The 20175-nt window shown below is 38.1% G+C and overlaps 1 protein-coding gene across 1 annotated transcript in view; it reads left to right on the forward strand.

The window, feature by feature from the left end:
- The first annotated feature begins 12708 nt into the window (after positions 1-12708).
- LOC114267892 (BURP domain-containing protein 6) overlaps positions 12709-20175 on the forward strand; it is a 103724-nt gene continuing 96257 nt past the window's right edge. The window contains exon 1 of the mRNA XM_082875021.1: positions 12709-12850. Within this exon, the coding sequence (XP_082731147.1) occupies positions 12806-12850 (45 nt within the window). The 5' untranslated portion in view covers positions 12709-12805. The remainder of the gene's footprint in view (positions 12851-20175) is intronic.

Raw genomic sequence — 20175 nt, forward strand, 5'->3', positions numbered from 1 at the left:
AGATATCATGGTTAGTAGAGGCCGATCTTTGATCGGGCGAGCGGGGGTGCTCACGAAGTGACCTTCCCCAATCGTACCCAAGTTCCCGAGCCGAGGCAACTTTGGTGATGACGGACACGTGGCCTTTGGCACCGAGTCAGGGTTTCCTAAATTTCCCATTAAAAAATATTTAGGTGGCGACTCTGTATCTGGCAAAGCAGTCCATGTTTGGCACTTCTTTTCAAAAATCTGTTTCTCAAAACGATTTGCCGGATTTGGACTCTTTGGTTCAAATTTAGAACCGTGACAATTTGAGAGTCCTGAGCTGTAGTGACCCCAAATGAACGGAACGGGAGCTCGTTCCTCCCAGGGCGTTCGGGGACGTCTACAGTATGCTGTTACCTCGCAGGATCTTGTACCGGCTCCATCTGTTGTGAGAGGTACCTTTTTGTTTTGCAACTCGGTTACCAATGTGTTGATTGATACGGGTGCATCACATTCTTTTATATCTGCTGCATTTGCATCTATTTTGGGGTTGGAGTTAGCACAGTTAGCTTCTCCTATTTGTGTTGTATCACCTGTTGAGAGTGAGTTGATTTTGAAACAAGGGTGTCGGGGCTGTGATATTGAGGTCGCCGACCGCCGGCTTCCATTTTCTTTTGTAGTTATGGCTATGTCGGGTTTCAATGTGATTTTGGGTATGGACTGGTTATCGTCATACCGGGCAGTTATTGATTGTTACCGCCAGAAGGTCACTATATGTACCTTGAGCGGGGATTGTTTCTATTTTTTGGGGGATCAGGGAGGAGGATATTCTGAAGACGGCATTCTGTACGCGGTACGGCCACTATGAGTTTCTGGTGATGCCTTTTGGGCTTACCAATGCACCGGCAGTGTTTATAAACTTGATGAACTGGATCTTCCGGGAGTTCTTAGATCGCTTTGTGGTCGTTTTTGTAGACGACATCCTAATTTATACACCTTCTGTGGAGGAGAACGAGGAACACTTGAGAGTGGTGCTTGAGTTGCTTAGAGCCCATAAGTTATATGCTAAGTTTGGAAAGTGTGAGTTCTGGCTAAAAGAGGTTAAGTTCTTAGGCCATGTCATTTTCGGGGAAGGGGTGTCTATTGATACACCCAAGATAGAGGCAGTGCAAGATTAGACACAGCCTAAGAGTGTTTTTGAGATCTGCAATTTTTTGGGATTAACTGGGTATTATCGCCGGTTTGTGAAAGATTTCTCCAGGCTAGCTTCGCCTTTGACTAGATTGACACGGAAATGGGTCAAGTTTGTGTGGAGTGAGACTTGTGAAAAGTCGTTCCAAGAGTTAAAAGTTAGACTTACCACCGCTCCAGTGTTGATTATACCGAAGAAGGGTTTGGATTATGCGGTGTACTGTGATGCTTCACGAGAGGGTTTGGGTTGTGTGTTGATTCAAGAAGGGAAAGTGGTAGCCTATAGCTCGCGGCAGTTGAAAATACACGAGAGGAATTACCCTACACATGACCTAGAGTTAGCAGCTGTGATTTTTGCCTTGAAGATTTAGAGGCACTACCTTTATAGTGAGAGATTCGTGGTGTTCTCGGATCATAAGAGTCTGAAGTATCTGTTTACGCAGAAAGACTTGAATTTGAGGCAGAAGAGGTGGATGGAGTTTATTGAGGATTACGACTTCGAGTTGCATTATCATCCGGGGAAGGCCAATGTTGTGGCCGATGCCCTTAGTAGGAAATCCATTAGTGATATAGCTTGTATAGCCATTCGAGAGTGGGAGATGTTGGGTGCACTTGGTGAGTTTGATTTGCTTCTGGGCGAATCTACTGAGTCTGCAGCCTACACTTGTGAGTCAAGTGTTAGAGGCACAGGGGAGTGACCTTGAGGTAGAATCCCTCCAAGAGAAGATCTCTAGTGGGAAGGTTTAGAAGGGTTTGACTGTGTATCCTGACTTGAGTGTGAGATACCGAGATCGTCTGTTTGTGCCGGAGTCTTGCCGAGAGGAGGTACTCCGAGAGTTTCACCATTCACGCCTTGTGGTGCATCTAGGAGGCACTATGATGTATCGTGACTTGGGTCGCCAGTTTTGGTAGCGGGGTATGAAGAAAGATATGGCAGTTTTTGTGTCTAAGTGCATTACTTGTCAGCAAGTGAAGGCCGAACATCAGAGGCCAGCGGGTTTGTTGCAACCCTTGCCTATTGCCGAGTGGAAGTGGGAGCATGTCACTATGGACTTCGTTGTAGGTCTTTCGAGGACTCAGCGGGGTAGTGATGCTATTTGGGTGGTTGTAGACCGATTGACTAAGTCGGCGCACTTTATCCCTATGCGCGTGAAAGATTCGGTAGATCATTTTACCGACTTGTACGTGCAGGACATAGTGAGGTTGCACGGGGTCCCAGTGTCGATCGTCTTAGATAGAGATCCGCATTTTACTGCTAGGTTGTAGTAGAGTTTGCAGAGTGCCTTGGGCACTAGATTGACCTTTAGCATGGCTTATCATCCTCAGACTGACAGGCAATCTGAGCGTACTATTCAGATCTTTGAGGATATGCTTTAAGGTTGTGTCCTTGACTTTAGTGGGTCGTGGGAGAGGCACTTTTCCTTAGTGGAGTTCGCCTACAACAACAGTTTCCAATCGAGTATTGGTATGGCACCGTTTGAGGCCTTGTATAGCCAACCGTGTAGGTCTCCAGTGTGTTGGGCCGAGGTGGGTGATGCATTTTTGTTGGGCCCGGAGTTGGTGCGAGAAACGACAGAGAAAGTTGAGCTTATCCGTAAGAGACTTGTTACAGCCCAGAGTCATCAAAACAGTTATGCTGACCGTAGGAGAAGGCCTTTGGCATTTGAGACGGGTGATCATGTCTTTCTTAAAATATCACCTAGACGGGGTTTGATGAGGTTTGGGAAGAGTGAGAAGTTATCCGCTCGGTTTATTGGTCCCTTTGAGATCCTTGAGAGGATTGGGGAGGTTACATACCGTTTAGCTTTACCGCCATAGTTGTCCGAGGTGCATGACGTGTTTCATGTTAGTATGCTTCGGAAGTACAAGTCGGATCCGTCGCATGTATTGGATTGGACCGACTTAGAGGTAGATGAGGATGCCTCGTATGAGGAGAGACCGGTATGGGCCTTGGATAGGCGAGATCAGGTCTTGCGAGGCAAGACGATACCTTTGGTGAAGGTTTTGTGGAAGCATCACGGAGTAGAAGAAGCCACTTGGGAACGTGAGTTAGAGGTCCGTGGGAAATACCCGGACTTGTTTATTAATGTTTAAGCATGTATTGGGAATTTTGTTTGTGAATGGATTCTGGAAATATTATATATGTTTTAGATTATGGAAATGTTATAGCCATTGAATATGGTTCGGAAATAGAAGTTTATTTTAACATTGCATATGTTAATTCTGTTTTAGAAATGCAAGCATATTGTTGGCATTGAATATGTAATTGAACTGTGGAAAACTTGTGTTGAAATTTGTGAATTTCAAGGGAATGCATGTTAATGATGCATGTTGTAACATATGTTGTAATTTGCCACTTGAAAAGAGATGGAATGACCGGTAATGAGTCAATTCGATGAATACTGAATTGAAATATTGTTGAGAATTGAGAAATCATATTTTTAAAACTTATTTATCAGATTTCGGGGACGAAATTCTTTAAGGGGTGGAGGTTATAGCGATCCCGATTTTCCCTTCCTTGTTTATTGTATTCCAGACTCGGTTCCGTGGATGTGTTGTGGTCTTATTCCCGTTTCCGCCCTTTACTCTTTGTATTTGATGTCTTGGGTTGTGTTGAGTAGGCTTGAAACAGGTTGGTGGTGCTTAGAAACCAAGAGTTTATGCCCAGATTTTGGCCTTTACGCTCGAGCGGGGCTTTTGACGCTCGAGCGGGCCCTTTGCTTTTGTTCCTCCGCTCGAGCGGGGATTTTAACGCTCGAGTGGGATTATTCATCTCTCAGTATTTTGTTCTGCAGGTCATCGGACGCTCGAGCGTCCACTTTCACGCTCGAGCGGGGACCTTCGTCTGCAAAACTTTTGGAAGTGTGCATTTGACGCTCGAGCGGCACTTTTCACGCTCGAGCGTGAGTCTGTGTCTGACGCTCGAGCGAGGCGTTCCACGCTCGAGCGGACCTGTTTGTATATCAGTCCGAAAATAGCTTTTTGGATCATTCTTTTTGGGCCATTCTAACTTTTCAAAACCCAAACTTGAGAGCTTCTCACTCTAGACTACAACTTCTCTCTAAGAAATCATTTAGTTTGAGTGATCTTCTACCATAGTCCCTTTGCATAAAGTGTAAAGCTTCGTGTGGACTACATATCAATCCGAAAATCTTTGGGTTTGGAGCATTTCGAGTTTCATCATCTTCTCCATTTTGTCTCTCCATTTGAGGTAGGGATAACTACTCATTTTTATGAGCTTTAACATAGATGTTGGGCACTTTGTATAAATGGTTTGATTTGGGGAGATTAGGGTTTGAGATTTGAAATATTGAAAAGAGGGGTTTTGTTCTTTTGACCAATACATGTGTGTTTTGGATCTTAAAAGAGGTTATTGATGTTTATTGTTAATATTTGAACCTTTGGGGTCAATGTTGAGAAAGGGGAAGAAAAGCCCTAATTTATTATTATGAACTAGTTTGTATAATTAATTTGGGAAAGGTATGGAAATATGGAATTGGGTTGGAAATAATGAAATTGGCTTATTATGAGATTGAATGTTGGAGTTGGATTTATTAATCACCCACCTTTGAAAATATTAATAATTTATCTGTTGGATGTAATTATTATCTGTTTAGAAATAATTGTTTTGGGCTATCGGTGGAGAATAGTCTTGATTGTTGTAGACACAGCATAATGATTAGGTGAATTGAGACTAATCAATTGAGCATGTCATTGAATATAATGGATGGAATAACACATTGAATATGTGCTTTGCTTGATCATTTTATATGATAAATGTTTAATACATCGTATATGTATGTTGTTTGGGAAGAGATAGAGGATAGACTCCTAAACCGGATGTTTGGGAGGAGATAGGGGATGGACTCCATTAATACAACAAATATGTGTATTAATTGAAGCATGGAAGTGTTTTTTTATATAAGTTGTTATCTCATTTGAAATTGAAGTATTGTTGATATGAGTTGTTATCTCATTTGAAATTGAAGCACTGTTGGTATGGGATGTAGTCTCATTTAATTGTTTGGCCAGGTTCTGAGCCATGTTTATGAAAAGAATTGGTTAAGTAAAGGAAAGAGGAATGAAACATGTGCATATTTGTCATGAAATTGACATGTGTCATAAGTTGATTTATATGAGTTAAACATTTATCAAATGCTAATGTTTTAGTTATTGCTCATATTATGTTTAGCATATCTCTACTGGGCGTTGGCTCATTCTATATGGGACATCATTTTCAGGTGCAGGTGACATGTTACCTCCAAGGACGTAGCTTGGGAGGCTTAGAGGCTAAGAGATCTTTGTGATTATCTTTTTGTATTACATGTATATCAAGCCAAGTGCTTATTTTTGTGTAAAGAGTTAGGATTCTACTTTTGTTGGACCCAAGTGTTGACTTGGAAAGTTGTAAGCCTATAGGGCATTTACTTTTGTTGTCAATATGAAATCTCTCTTGTAAGAATACTCTGATGTTGGGAATATGATATCTCTTTCTTGTATCACGATTGTATGTTTATGGGTTTATTTTGAGGGCGTTACAATTACGTAAGTTCTCACATATATATATGAAAACTTACACAATTTTATAAGATAATTTACGTATACTTGTTAAAATTTACGTAAATTTAACAAGGGACTAAAAAAACACTATTCATTACATTGCCGCTTTATAAGGAAAAGACATAAGGAAAGGAAAAGAAAAGAAAGGAAAAGAGATAAGGAATAGTGATATAGGAAAGGGCACAAGGAGATGAGCACTGTTCGGTAGCCTAAATTTGAGCTTGGCCTGAATAGCTCGAAATTCATCTTATCGGTCGTCCGGCGAGAAGACTGATAGTCGCGGTCGACAAAGGTGACAACCGCGGTAGACAAGTTTACACCTGGTCATTCGGGTGGACGTCCGGTGAACACCCATTCGGGCTATTCGAGCCCCTCCTTTTCGAGCTACCAAGCATTTTTTTGCAAGGAGGTAAAGACTGATATAGATTTACAAAATATACATTTTGTGCTAGTGGTGTGCTTGTTAAATTTATAAAATATAAATTTTAATTTTAGATTAAAATTATATATATTATGTCTTGTTTAATTGATAAAAGTGTGTCCAATTGGGGGTCATGGTTCAAGTCTCATCCAACTCATTATATTACGTTCATAAAATTACAAATTATAAGAAAATATATGTATATACATATCACTTTTTTTTCTTTTTATCACATAAACTATAAGTCCTATTTAAGTAACTTATTTATCATAGTATAAGTCCTATTTAAGTAACTTATTTATCATATAAGCTATGATATATATATATCGCTTTTTGTAATATTTGTAAGTCAACTAATTTAGTTTATGTAGTCCTCGTTTGGTAAATATTTTGGAACTAAAAAAATACAAAAAGACAAAATATATTATATAAATCAATAAGATAAAATGTCACATCTAAACCATAATCATTACACTTTTTCTCTTACAAAAATCAAAAAAATTCTAAAACAAAAACCAAACGAGACTAAAAAAGTTTGACTAAAAAAGTTCCAATACAAAAAAGTTGGCTACCGTAGCCAATGCCAAACAAAACTTTAGTTTTAAAAAGCCAATTAATGGCATTTGGTTGTAATTTTAAATTAAGAGTAAATTACAATACACTCCTTGAGATTTGTTAAAAATACGAATTGTTTTTTGTTATTTGAAAAATTACAAATATCTTCCTATCAAAATTTTTTATTTAACATAATTAATTAAAAAAATGAAATTTCTAACTGTTCACCTATATAATAAGAAAATTATCTGAATTATTAATTAAAATAAAATTTTAACATTATTAAAAACTATTAAATAATTTGATGATTTATTAATAAAATGTCCTATTTATTATAAAATTAAAAATCTTAAGATGCATAATATAATTTTTAGAACCATAGAAAGTAATTTATAATTTAAGTAAACTTCAGAAGATGTGTTTGTAATTTCTCCTTAAATTAAAGTAGTTAACTTTTCATCTTACTTTGACCAAAAAAATAGGATTTTATTAAGGCACACTTTGTAATCTTTTTTAATTTTTTCGAATTCTTAAATATATATGGACATAAAACTCTATCTCTTTTGTCATAATTATAAATTTTGAGGGCATTCTGGATATTTGCACAACAAATATATTTATATATATATATATATATATAATAGCTTATTTAATCAAACATGTTTAATATTTTTACAAATTATTAAAAATTTTACTAAATAGATTTATAATTTATTGTAAGTTTTTAAAGCCAATAACCTAAACAATTAAAATCATAAAAAAAAATTACTTATAAGTGATTCACAATATAAAAAGCAATAAAAATATCATTAGTCAATATTTTTTAAACTAAATAAATTGACTTAAATAGGGGCAGTCATGGGTCCATGACTCGCCCAACCGATCTTGATATTTGTACTGCTTGGGAAAAAATTATTTAGCCCATATGAAATTTTGAGCCTAGTTAGTGAGCTTGAGATAAATAATTTTAGACCACACCACACCATATATTTATAAAATTTAAAATTTATATTATTTAGTTACAAAATGAACTAAAAATAATAATAATAATAAAAGTATATATATGCTTAAATTAGAACATTTATTAAAAAATCATATTTATTTTAGAATTCAATTTTATCATTATTTTAAATTTAAATAATTATTAAAATAGTCTAAAAAAATTTATACTCTTTCAAGACAAAAATAAATAAATAAAAATAAAAATTAATAGTTCATATCTATTGGATTAAATAGACAAACTTGGAATTTAGAAGCTTGTTTAAGACTGGATTTGATGTTGAATTGAGCTAAATTTAAAAGGTGGATTTAGTAATAGCCCCCTCACTATTTAATTTGTCTTTCAAAAGGATAAGAATTATATAAGTACTTTCAAAACTCCCTAATATTTTAAAACTTGTTTCTTTTACTATATTACCCTCATATCTATCAGCTCTCCTATTAAGCCATCTTCACTGTATATTTCAGAGTGAAATTTTACTCTGTATAAAAGTAAAATTTTACTCTGAATAAGAGTAAAATGTTACACTCTGAAACTAAAAGTATAATTTTACTCTGTATAAAAGTAAAATTTTACTCTGAAAAACTAGTAAAATGTTAGACTATACACAAAAGTAAAATTTTACTCTGTATAAAAGTAAAATTTTACTTTGAAAAATGAGTAAACTGTGAGACTCTGAAACTAAAAGTAAAATTTTACTCTAGTAAAATTTTACTCTGAAAAACGAGTAAACTATGAGACTCTGAAGCTAAAAGTAAAATGTTACTCTACACAAAAGTAAAAAAGCGAAGGCAATGTTTGTGGTGGCTAAAGGTGTTTGGCAATGACCACCTCTGGTTCTATTGCTCTGTTTTTTGTTTGAGAGAATTAGAGTAAAATTTTACTCTCATTATCTGAAACAAAAAACAGAGCAATAGAACCAGAGTAAAATTTCACTCTAGTTCTATCAAATGAAATTAGATCAAAAACAACAAAAATAAATAATCATAACAAAAAAATAAAAAACAAAAACAAAACAAATTAATTAACAAATCAACATATTTAATTAAGAAGAAAAACTTCAAAAACTCGATCAACAATCACAAATCTCAATGAAAAGAATACATGTGTTCAACAACACTCATACACACACATATATATATATATTCTTGTTCTTCTTACAGCCGTAGAGAAATCCAGAGACTACGCGAACTCTGTGCTGCGGATTGGGATAGAACTTTCGTCACAAGTTCAGTTGTCGTTTTCTTCACTATTTCACCACATCAAACTCCAAACCTTTCACCACATTAGCATCGTAACCGTATTCAAACTCCGGCCTCACCTCCATCGAAGCATTCTTCACGTCGACACCGCCGTACGCAACAGCATAACCTCGAGAAGCCGACGGGGATTGAAGCTGCTGTCAACTAGGTCGTCATCTTCAACGTTACCTTTGCTGCTGAATCGAAAATCTAGATCTGTCGTTGCTTCTGCTCAACTGTGAGATCTAAATATGTTGGTTCCAGATCTAGATCCATCACCACTACCGGGCGTGAAATCTGTGATGTCCGTCGCTGATCTTGGTAGAGCGGATGAAGAGAGAGACGGAGAAGGTGAGAAGATCTAGTTGAGAGGTATAATAGTCTGATAAAATATTTAAATAATAAATTTTGTCATTTATGCAAGACTTTATAATTATGAAGGGGTTTAGAAAGTATAATTTTTTTCTTAGTCCTTTTAACAATGAAAGGAAGGTAAAGGGGGTTTATAGCTAAATTTCTCAATTTAAAATGACACATATAATTTAGATAGTATTTTGTTTACTAGAATGAAGTGGAACAGAATGATCTTTTTATCAAAATTTTCATTCTCATTTTAATGAGAGTAAAAAAAATAATGACAAATACATTACAAATAAAATTATCTTTTACTATTTTAAGGGAATAATCATGGGAAAAATACAAATCAGTTGTACTTTAAAAAAAATAATTACTAACACATGAAAAAGTTTATATACTTAATAATTAAAATATGTAAAATTTATCATTAATCTGAAATTTTTTAATACCCATTGATATGTTATTCCTCCAATAATCATTCTATGAAAAAACATAAAAAATTACCATCATATCTCACTCTAATAAATCAAATTGAGCATTATTAAGGCAAGTATATTGAGTGCTCTTAGAGTATGTTCATGTGGTATTCTAGAGATATTAACATTTGATCTTGATGAACCCAGGAATGATGAGCAGGATTTGGTTGAGGAGAGGAGGATCCATCAGTAGATATGGTGGATGAGGACAAGGAAAAGTGCCATCAACATACCCAAAGAAGCTCGTGACCACGCAAAAATGGAGTGAGCTGTGTTTTCCAGTACAAGTAATTGGTGGAGGTGAGCTTGAGGGACATGAAGCAGAGGATAAGGTGGGGTTAGAAACAACAGTGGCCTCTGATACCATATCAGAAACGTAATTAATCAAAAGTTATTTACTAAAATTGACCACACAGAGCTTATGTTTATCCACATATATATAACATCAATTTACATGACTATAGATAAGTACAGAAAGGTGATAACCACTACCAAGATCATAACAAAATGTAACAAATATAAAATACAACTTTATCAGATTATGGAAGTATATCCAATATAATGTATGATGATTAATAAAAAGTTATAAATACATATATAGTGTTTCAAGATTACTTAATATTTTTTCTACAAAAGCTCAGAGTTTTTCCAATTAGGGTTGTGTAGCCTCATCATAAATGACAAAGAATCATTTCCAGTAGGGTCCGAGACAGGCCTCTTCACATTGGGGGTGTTGGATGCAGGAGAGGGGCCTCAAAATTTTGTAGCCGGTGCGCGTTTCGGCCCCCCTCCCTCTCTAGGCTCTCCAGCCGCCTGAGAATTTTTGTTTTAAATTATTTTTTTATAAAAAAAATATATAAAAAAATTAGAGAGAATGAGTTTATTTTTTATATTAAAATTTTTATTACTTTAGCATGTTTCCAAATAAAATCTTAGGATTGTTTTGAAAAGTTGGTTAAAAATTAGTTTTTTGATTTTTTTTAATTTTTTTAAAAAAAAATGTGTAAAAAAATAAAGAGGTGATGTAACTCAAAATAAATTAAAAGCTAACTTTTGACTTTTAGTTAAGTTCCCAAATTGAGCTTTAATTTGTATTCTATTTATTGAAGGATCATTCAAAAGTAGCTTGTTAGAGCATCTCCAACGGTAGTAGGCATTTTACCTATCTGAATATTATTATAAAGTATATATTTTATTTTGCCTATCAACTGTTTTATGTTTTACTCCAACCATGCTCTTTATTTTAGCTATTTATCCAAATACTATTAATCTTATAGAATGTCACGTCAACAACAAAGATGGAGGGAAATGATCCTAATGATTGAATACATTTTGCCTAGCGTTGAAGGCTAGCTACATGTACGGAAGTCAAATTTGAATATATTTTAAAATCCGTTAAGTTTTTAAATCAAGTTTAAACAATATATTAAATTATTTGAGTTCGATTCGTGTTTAGTCGATTAAAAACTCATTGGAGATTGACTTGTTTGAATAAATTTTGAAATTCGGTAAGTTTTTAAGTTAATCTTAAACAAAATACAATTTGACTCAACTCGGTTTCTTTGCGGCCTTATGCTATGCTAGGGTATATGCCTTATTATGTAGCTATTTGGCATGAAAGTTTGGGTGAGTTTGGGGTTATTTTACTCACAAAAAGAAAAAATAAGTTTTTTAGTCCCCAAGTTAAAAATGGTCACATCAATTCATAATTATTTTATTTTTTATCTTACAAAATTTATAAAATAAAATAAAAAAGTCAAAAAACTCATCGCAAATGAGGCTATTTTAGCTTGGGGCTAAAATAGCCAAAAAGTCAATTTACATACCAAACGAACCCAACGTGTTTTTTCAATAAATATTACAAATCTTTGTGGCAAATATTATATAATTTTCTAGTAGAATTAAGACAACTTGTGATATTTGAAGCAAGATTATAATTATTTATGATATAATCACGTATTTTTATGGTAATATTATTTTTTTTCTTCAAAATAATTTGAAATGTAATATTGCAGAGTAACATTTCAATGAAAAAACTATAACACTCCACCCAAAAAAACTAATTGTATCACACGTTGTTATAACTTCACTTTAAAAATCACAAATTATTGTGAAAAATTGCATAGATTCATAACATTCACCAAAAAATATTTATCAAGGTGCATACAATAAGCACCTCTAAGAGCACCTTCAACTTTTCATTTTTTTGGTTTTTTTTTTTATCAAATTTGTTTAACAATTTAGATTAAAAAGTTGATTTGATTTTAGTTCACCCTAAGGATGAGAATTCGATATTTTTAAACATATATAAATCTCAAAAATCTCCTTTAATCAATTATGGTAGAAAAAATTGATCTTCAATCCTTCAATCTTTTAACAATTTTATCAAATTTAAGTAAAAAATAAATTGTTAAAAATTTGATGACGTATTTAATGAAAGCTTGATTTGATACAAATTTAATAAATAAATTAGATATCATTTTTACTAAATTATTGGAGATGCTCTAAGACCATGTTTGTTTGGACGGACTAGATTAGGTTAGATTAACATTTCCATGACTAATAGTTCTAGGACTACAAATTCATTTGGATTGTATATCATATCCTATGTTTGGATTGAGTTAGGATTATAAGGAAGGATTAACAAAATATTATCCAATTCAATATTTGTTTAAGGGGATTGAAATGGATAGGACATGGACCATAATACCTTTATTATGGTCATTTGATAAGTTAGTCTAAACTTTGGCTTTAGTCTTCTAATTTATATCCCATCTCTATGTGGGATTGAATAGTCCATCATATGTGAGATACTATATTCGGATGAATTGTTAGTCCGTACTTCAATTTTTTAACCAAACATTAGATTAATAATTTTATTAGATTATTAGTCAAATCCCACACACATATCCGTCTAAACAAACATAGCCTAAGGGTACATATGGTAGAGTTTCCCTATAAATAATGCAGCCTGTTTCTCTGGTTTCCATCCAAGCCTCTCTCTTACATTTCATAGTTCTGTCAAAGATTGTCAACTTTAATGGAGTTTCATCTCCTTCTCCTCTCCATATTCGCAGTGCTTTCTGTAAGTATTTAAATTTGCAAATTCCTGAAATCAAACAAAGCGTTTTCTCAAAATTTTGTATCCATTTCTTATACATAGATAGACGGAATAAAAACACTATGGATTATGAAAATTTATCCTGAATCTTATTCCCAAAATGAATGTTTAGTATAAATATATATAGTTAGTGCAATTAGAGTCGCACTCATAATAAATGTAGATTATTAATTTGTTTTTCTAAATAATTTTTAGTAATTTTTTAAATATGCAATATTCTATATACATAAAATTCTTTTGTATGAGTAGAAGCTAGATTTGGAGCGTTTGAGTAGAATTTTTATTTTCACACTCTTGCTAACCCAAAATTTTTGTCAAGAACCATGGCAACCATATGTATATACATGTGTATGTATGAAATTTTAATAAAATATGGATTAGTTTTTGTGGGGATGTATTTTTTGTATACCAACACGTGGCATGGTGACACCGACGTGTCAGCCGAGGTGCCACGTGTTGTGGTAGTTATGCCGAGGTTATCTTGGCAAGGCCGAGGTTATCTCCGAAGATATCGGAATCCAAGATAAGCGGATAAGGGACATGAGTCCTAGAGAAAAGAGAAGACTTTACTAAAGATAAGGATAAAGCTCTTAGGGAGTTTATCTTTATCTCTTGAAGAGTCCAAAGTCAGTATTGAATTGGAGTCCATAGAAGTCAGGCTTCTAGTAGGACTTGGATTGAGTAAACTATAAAAGAGAGGCACCCCCGTGGGTCTAAAGTACACAGTTTTATACTCAAGCTTCTGAGTTTAGCACTTGATTATCTTTGAGAGATATACTAACTTGATCGTCGGAGTGCCCCCGGGTGGAAGAGCCACCGCCGGAGCCTTTTCTTTCTGTTACAGGTTTGCTGAAGCCATCTATTCTGCCGGTGCTCTCCAGCTAATTACTAGGCGGGCAGTGTGGTCAGAAAATTACCCACACAATTTGGCGCCGTCTGTGGGAATCTTAGAAGAATAGATGGCCAGTAACGGACAGAGGGAAAACATTGGGGGCGACACTCCTGCTGTGAGTGGCAGACCAATTGATCTTGACTTTGAAGGAGACAACCACAACACAGAAACTCATGGCCAAGGCCACGGAGAGAAAGACGTCGGCCAGGAGGGCAACACTTCAAAGAAGACAGACCAAGGCAAATACTATAACGAAGATAACCTTCAGGTATGGAGGGATAGGTGCCTACGGAGGGATGAGGAAGTAAAAGACTTGGCAAACAAGTTGGCGGACCTACAGTCGGTCGTCAACTTCATGAAGCAAAATAATGTCATGCAGCCACCATACCCGCTGCAGGACACGCCGATACCAGCAACCAATACCCAGAAGGGAGGAAGGACAACAATCCCCGAAGTCCCTCAGCACACCAGGAGCAGAAGGCACTCTCACCGACCTTCCAGGGAAGTCGAACGAGAGGAGCCGAGGCAAGAAGAGTCCCGAATGACACATCACATGAAGGATCCAGGGCCCAAAGAACATCGGCATGTTCAAGGGCAAGCACTCTGCTTTGACACAACCCATGGAGAAAGATCGAAACGGGCCTATCACGAGGCCGAAAGTAGTGTGCCAAAAAGATTGAAGTCCAGAGATAGCCGAGCTCCGGGTAGTAGTAAGGAAGACTTGAGGGATTACCTCAAAAGGAGGCAGCAGAATGTTGAAGCCGAAGTGACTTCCCCAGTTAAGCCGAGAACACCATTCTCGGTGGAACTGGACAAATTTGAAGCACCAAAGAGATTCAGTATGCCAAGGTTCCAAATTTATGATGGTAAGTCAGACCCCAACTTTCATGTTGGACTATACCTGAACTCAATGGCATTATACAGTGGGAACGAGCCGTTGTTCTGCAAAGTATTTCCCTCATCCTTTGGGGAAATTGCATCCGATTGGTTCCACAAGCTACCGAAGGGAAGCGTGAAGACGTGGGAAGGCCTGGCCGAGATATTTGTGGCCAGGTTTGTGACAAACAAACTACAGCCCTTGAGGGTCGACGCCTTGATGGCCTTAAGAATCACCAAGAAAGAAGGCCTTAGGGCCTACGCAAAGAGGTACTACGAGGTGTTCAATCGAATACCCGAATGTAACCAAGAAGTGGCGGTCGTGTCTTTCAAAAACGGCCTGAAAGATGACTGGCCACTACGGAAGTCTTTGGCAAAAACACTGCCAAAAAGTATGGAAGAACTCATGGCAAGAATCGAGAAGTACGCCAGAGCCGAGGAAGATACATCAGGAAACAAAGAGATAAAGTAGGAGAAGGGAAACGGCTCGCCGAAGCAAGGCTGAAGTAACAATGGGCCGACCAAACAAGAAACAGAATTGAAGGGTAAACAGGCAGTGACGACGGTGTTCCGAATCCTTATCCATAAAGTCCTGGATCAAATACAAAACCAACCCTATTTCAGGACACCGGCAAGAGCGCCAGGGGAATTTATGGGAAGAAACGTTGGTAGGTGCTGTGCTTACCACAATGAGGAAGGGCACCCAACTCAGGGTTGCAGAGCCCTAAAAAGCACACTTAGAAGACTTGGTAAGGCAAGGCCATCTGAGGGACCTTGTTGATGAGGCCAGGACAAGAGAAGAACAGGCAAGATTGCCTCAAGCACTTGCAGCTCCGCCTCTCCCAGCACAACAACCACAGGCAGGAGGACCAAGGGTGGTTAATGTGATCCACTCAAGGGTCAATGAGAACGAAGTCAGAGGAGAGACCCAGCGGGTAAGGTATTTACAGCATGTCTACCAAATCGGGGAAAAAAGACATCGACAAGTAGAGGGCCAAGGGCCAGTGATAGCCTTTACTAAAGCCGACCTGGAGTTGGTTCAACATCCGCATAATGATGCCTTGGTAGTATCCCTCCAGGTTGGGGAATGCCAAGTGAAACGCATCCTGATAGATCAAGGCAACTCTTGTGGCATCATGTATGTTAGATGTTACAAGGAGTTGGGCCTTCACCCAGACGACATGGAACAATCGAATGGCCCGATGGTCGGCTTCAACGGAACGCCGACATGGCCATTGGGCGCAACAAGCTTGGAAGTTCAAGCCGGCACGAAGAAAATCAAGACGAAATTCATTATGATTGATATACCCTCGCCGTACAATATCATCTTGGGAAGGCCATGGTTGCATGCAATGGGGCAGTTCCCTCAACGTTGCATCAACTGCTACGGTTCCCAACAGAACATGGCATTGAAGAAGTCAGAGGAGATCAACTGCAGGCAAAAAATTGCTCCATGGCAGCAATGAAGTCTACTTGCAGCATTCGAGAGCCAAAAGAGGCAGAGATTGAAGATGAGGACATGGAGGTCCTAGATGATGTCGGCAAGGAGCCAACCGAAAAGAGTGAAGAGACACTAAAGAAAATCCTTGTCCAGGAGGGCGACGAAGAACGCTTCTTTCTTCTCGGCTCAGGCTTAGCCGAAGAAGAGGAAAGAGAACTGGAAAATTTTCTAAGAACCAACATTAAGGTGTTCGCCTGGACACCTTACGAAATGCCTAGCATTGACCCCGAGGTCACTTGCCACAGACTGAATGTCGACAGGTCGGCAAAACCTGTGATTCAACGAGCCAGAAGACCGACGTTAATGCACGTCGAAGCAGTAGAAGAAGAAGTTGATAGACTTCTGGAGGCCAGGGCCATCCGAGAAGTCCACTACCCGACATGGCTGTCCAACACAGTAGTAGTGAAAAAAAGAACGGCAAATGGAGGGTTTGTGTAGACTTTACCAACCTCAACAAAGCCTGCCCCAAAGACAGCTTTCCTCTGCCCAAGATTGACCAGCTAGTAGATGCAACTTCAGGGCACGAAAGGATGAGTTTTTTGGATGCATACAGGGGGTACCACCAGATTGCCATATACCCTCCAAACGAGGAGAAGATCGCGTTCATCACCCCTAAAGGCCTGTACTATTACAAGGTAATGCCTTTTGGGTTGAAAAACGCAGGAGCAACCTACCAAAGGTTAGTAACAAAGATGTTCAAGCACCTGATTGGCAAAACGGTAGAAGTCTACATCGATGACATGGCCGTAAAGACCAGGGAATCTAAGAGTCATCTTGCCGACCTAAAAGAAGTCTTTGATATACTTAAAACATACTAGCTCCGACTCAACGCATCCAAGTGCGCGTTTAGAGTTGGATCAGGTAAGTTTTTAGGGTATCTGGTAACAAGAAAAGGCATTGAGGCCAGCCCAGACCAAATCAAGGCCATCCTAGAGCTGAAGAGCCCAACGTCGGCAAAACAGGTTCAGATGCTTACTGGAAGGGCCGTAGCCCTAAACAGATTCATCAGCAGAAGCTCAGATAAATGCAGACCCTTCTTCAACTTGGTGAAAAAAGCCACAGACTTTCTGTGGACAGAAGAATGCGAAGCCGCTTTAACCGACCTAAAGAAGTACTTGACCACACCTCCGGTTCTTTCCAATCCAGAACCAGGGGAAGAACTGTTTTTGTACTTGGCAGTTTCAGAACACGCAGTCAGTGCAGTACTAATCCGAGAAGAAAAGGGGGAGCAAAAGGCTGTTTATTATGTAAGTAAAACCTTGGCCGATGCAGAAACAAGGTATCTGCCACTGGAGAAATTAATGCTAGCCTTAGTAATGGCTTCAAAGAAGTTGAACCATTACTTTCAGGCGCACAAGATTGTGGTCTTAACAGAGCATCCACTGAAATCCTTGTTACAACAAGGAGACTTAACAGGAAGGATAGCAAGATGGGCCGTAGCCCTAGGTCAGTATGACCTGGAGTTCAGGCCAAGAACAACAGTTAAAGGCCAAGTTTTGGCCGACTTCGTGGCAGAATTCACCCCCAAAACCATCGAACATCGGGCTCCGTTGAGCCAGGATGAGCATTGTCCCAGCAAGCAAGGAGAATCCCAGCCAAAGGCAAAAGAGCAAAAGAAGGAAAAACTCAGACCCTACAGTATCTACATCGGCGACTCATTCAGACTATTCGTCGATGGAAGTTCGAACCGACAAAGAGCGGGGGCAGGAGTACTGCTGATATCTCCAGATGGAGAAATAATAGAACAGTCCATCCGTTTAGGGTTCAAGGCCTCAAATAATGAAGTAGAATACGAAGCATTAATTGCAGGGCTAAAACTGGCAGCAGCAGCAGAAGCAGATGAGGTAATAGTTTTTTGTGATTCACAACTTATTGTTAACCAGTCAATAGGTGAATTTGCAGCCAGGGACGAAAGAATGTCGGCATATGCAAAAGAGGTCATCAGATTGGCAGCCCTATTTCAGAACCGCCAACTACTCCAAGTTAGCCGAGATGACAACACCCACGCCGACGCGTTGGCTAACCTGGCAAGTTCAATGCAGACTGGAAAAACAAGAACGATTATGATCGACTATATGTCGGGCCCAAGCGTTGAACCAGAGAGCACAAAGCAGCAAGCAATGTGTGTGGACATGGGGCCAAGTTGGATGGATGCAATTGTTGCATTCCTGAAAGAAGGAAAGCTGCCAGAAGATCGTAAGGAGGCACACAAAGTCAGACTGAAATCGGCAAGATTCTGTCTGACAGAAGATGGACACCTCTACAGAAGGTCCTTCACTGGACCACTTTTAAGGTGCGTACACCCTTTGCAGGTTGAAGATTTCCTATATGAAATTCATGAAGGAATTTGTGGAAGCCATGCTGGGGGCAGATCATTAGCCCACAGAGCCATTACCCAGGGGTATTGGTGGCCCTACATGCAAAAGGATGCTGAAGTTTACGTGAAGAAGTGTGAACAATGCCAAAGGTTTGCACCTTTAATACATCAGCCAGCTGCTGACCAGAACCCAGTATCCAGCCCTTGGCCGTTTGCCCAATGGGGCATGGATCTTGTTGGGCAACTCCCCCAGGCAACTGGGTAGAGAAAATACTTGCTGGTAGCAACAGATTACTTTACGAAGTGGATAGAGGCAGAACCTCTTGCCAAAATCCGAGATGTGGACGTCAAGAACTTTATATGGAGAAACATCATCACCAGATTTGGCATTCCAAGAGCGATTGTTACCGACAACGGAACATAGTTTGACAGCAAACTCATCAAAAACTTTTGTGCGAAATTCAAGATCAAGAATTACTTTTCAACACCAAGTTTTCCCCAAAGTAATGGGCAAGCAGAAGCATCCAACAAAGTAATATTGGATGGAATAAAGAAGAGACTGCAGGCAGCAAAAGGGAAGTGGGTAGATGAGTTGCCCAACGTCCTTTGGGCATATCGGACTACGCCGAGAAGATCAACAGGGGAATCCCCCTTTGCCATGGCTTATGGCACAGAAGCAGTCATCCCATTGGAGATCGGCATCCCAGGAATCAGAACCCAGGGAGTAGAGAATGGCACCAATGACATACTCTTAGCCGGAGATCTGGATCTTTTGGAAGAACGAAGAGAGAAAGCTGCAATTCAGCTCGCAGTATACCAGCAACAGCTTGCCAGAACTTACAACAAGAAGGTCAATCCAAGAGATTTTCAAGTCGGCGACCTAGTCCTGAGAAAAGTCGTCGGCAACAAGAAAGATCCCAGAGAGGGCAAGCTTGGCCCAAACTGGGAAGGACCCTACAGAATTACTTCGGTATTAGGCAATGGAACTTATCGGCTAGAAGATAACGAGGGTAAAGCACTGCCAAGACCTTGGAACACTTGTAATTTGAAATTCTTCTATCATTAGATATGCAATATTTTTGGTCGATGTCATTAATAAAATTTTTTTCCTTTTCTTAAAACACATATATTTGATAAAGTTACATATTTGTGTTTTTGAAGACATGAATAATGAGAACCCAAGTAGAACTCAGGTTCACATTGGGGGCAGAGAGAAGACAGAGACACTTAATTCACTTGTTGAAATTTGTAGCAATTTACAAGTTGGAATTAAGCTGATTCCTTATCTTCACTTTTTGAAATTTGTAGCAATTTACAAGTCGAAGTTAAGCCGAGATTATTCCTTAATTCACTTGTTGAAATTTGTAGCAATTTACAAGTTGGAATTAAGCTGATTCCTTATCTTCACTTGTTGAAATTTGTAGCAATTTACAAGTCGAAGTTAAGCCGAGATTATTCCTTAATTCACTTGTTGAAATTTGTAGCAATTTACAAGTTGGAATTAAGCTGATTCCTTATCTTCACTTTTTGAAATTTGTAACAATTTACAAGTCGAAGCTAAGCCGAGATTATTCCTTAATTCACTTGTTGAAATTTGTAGCAATTTACAAGTTGAAATTAAACTGATTCCTTATCTTCACTTTTTGAAATTTGTAACAATTTACAAGTCGAAGTTAAGCCAAGATTATTCCTTAATTCACTTG

The sequence above is a fragment of the Camellia sinensis genome, chromosome 6 (assembly GCF_055761805.1).
Source record: "Camellia sinensis isolate YWXY chromosome 6, ASM5576180v1, whole genome shotgun sequence".
In the NCBI taxonomy this organism is placed as follows: domain Eukaryota; kingdom Viridiplantae; phylum Streptophyta; class Magnoliopsida; order Ericales; family Theaceae; genus Camellia; species Camellia sinensis.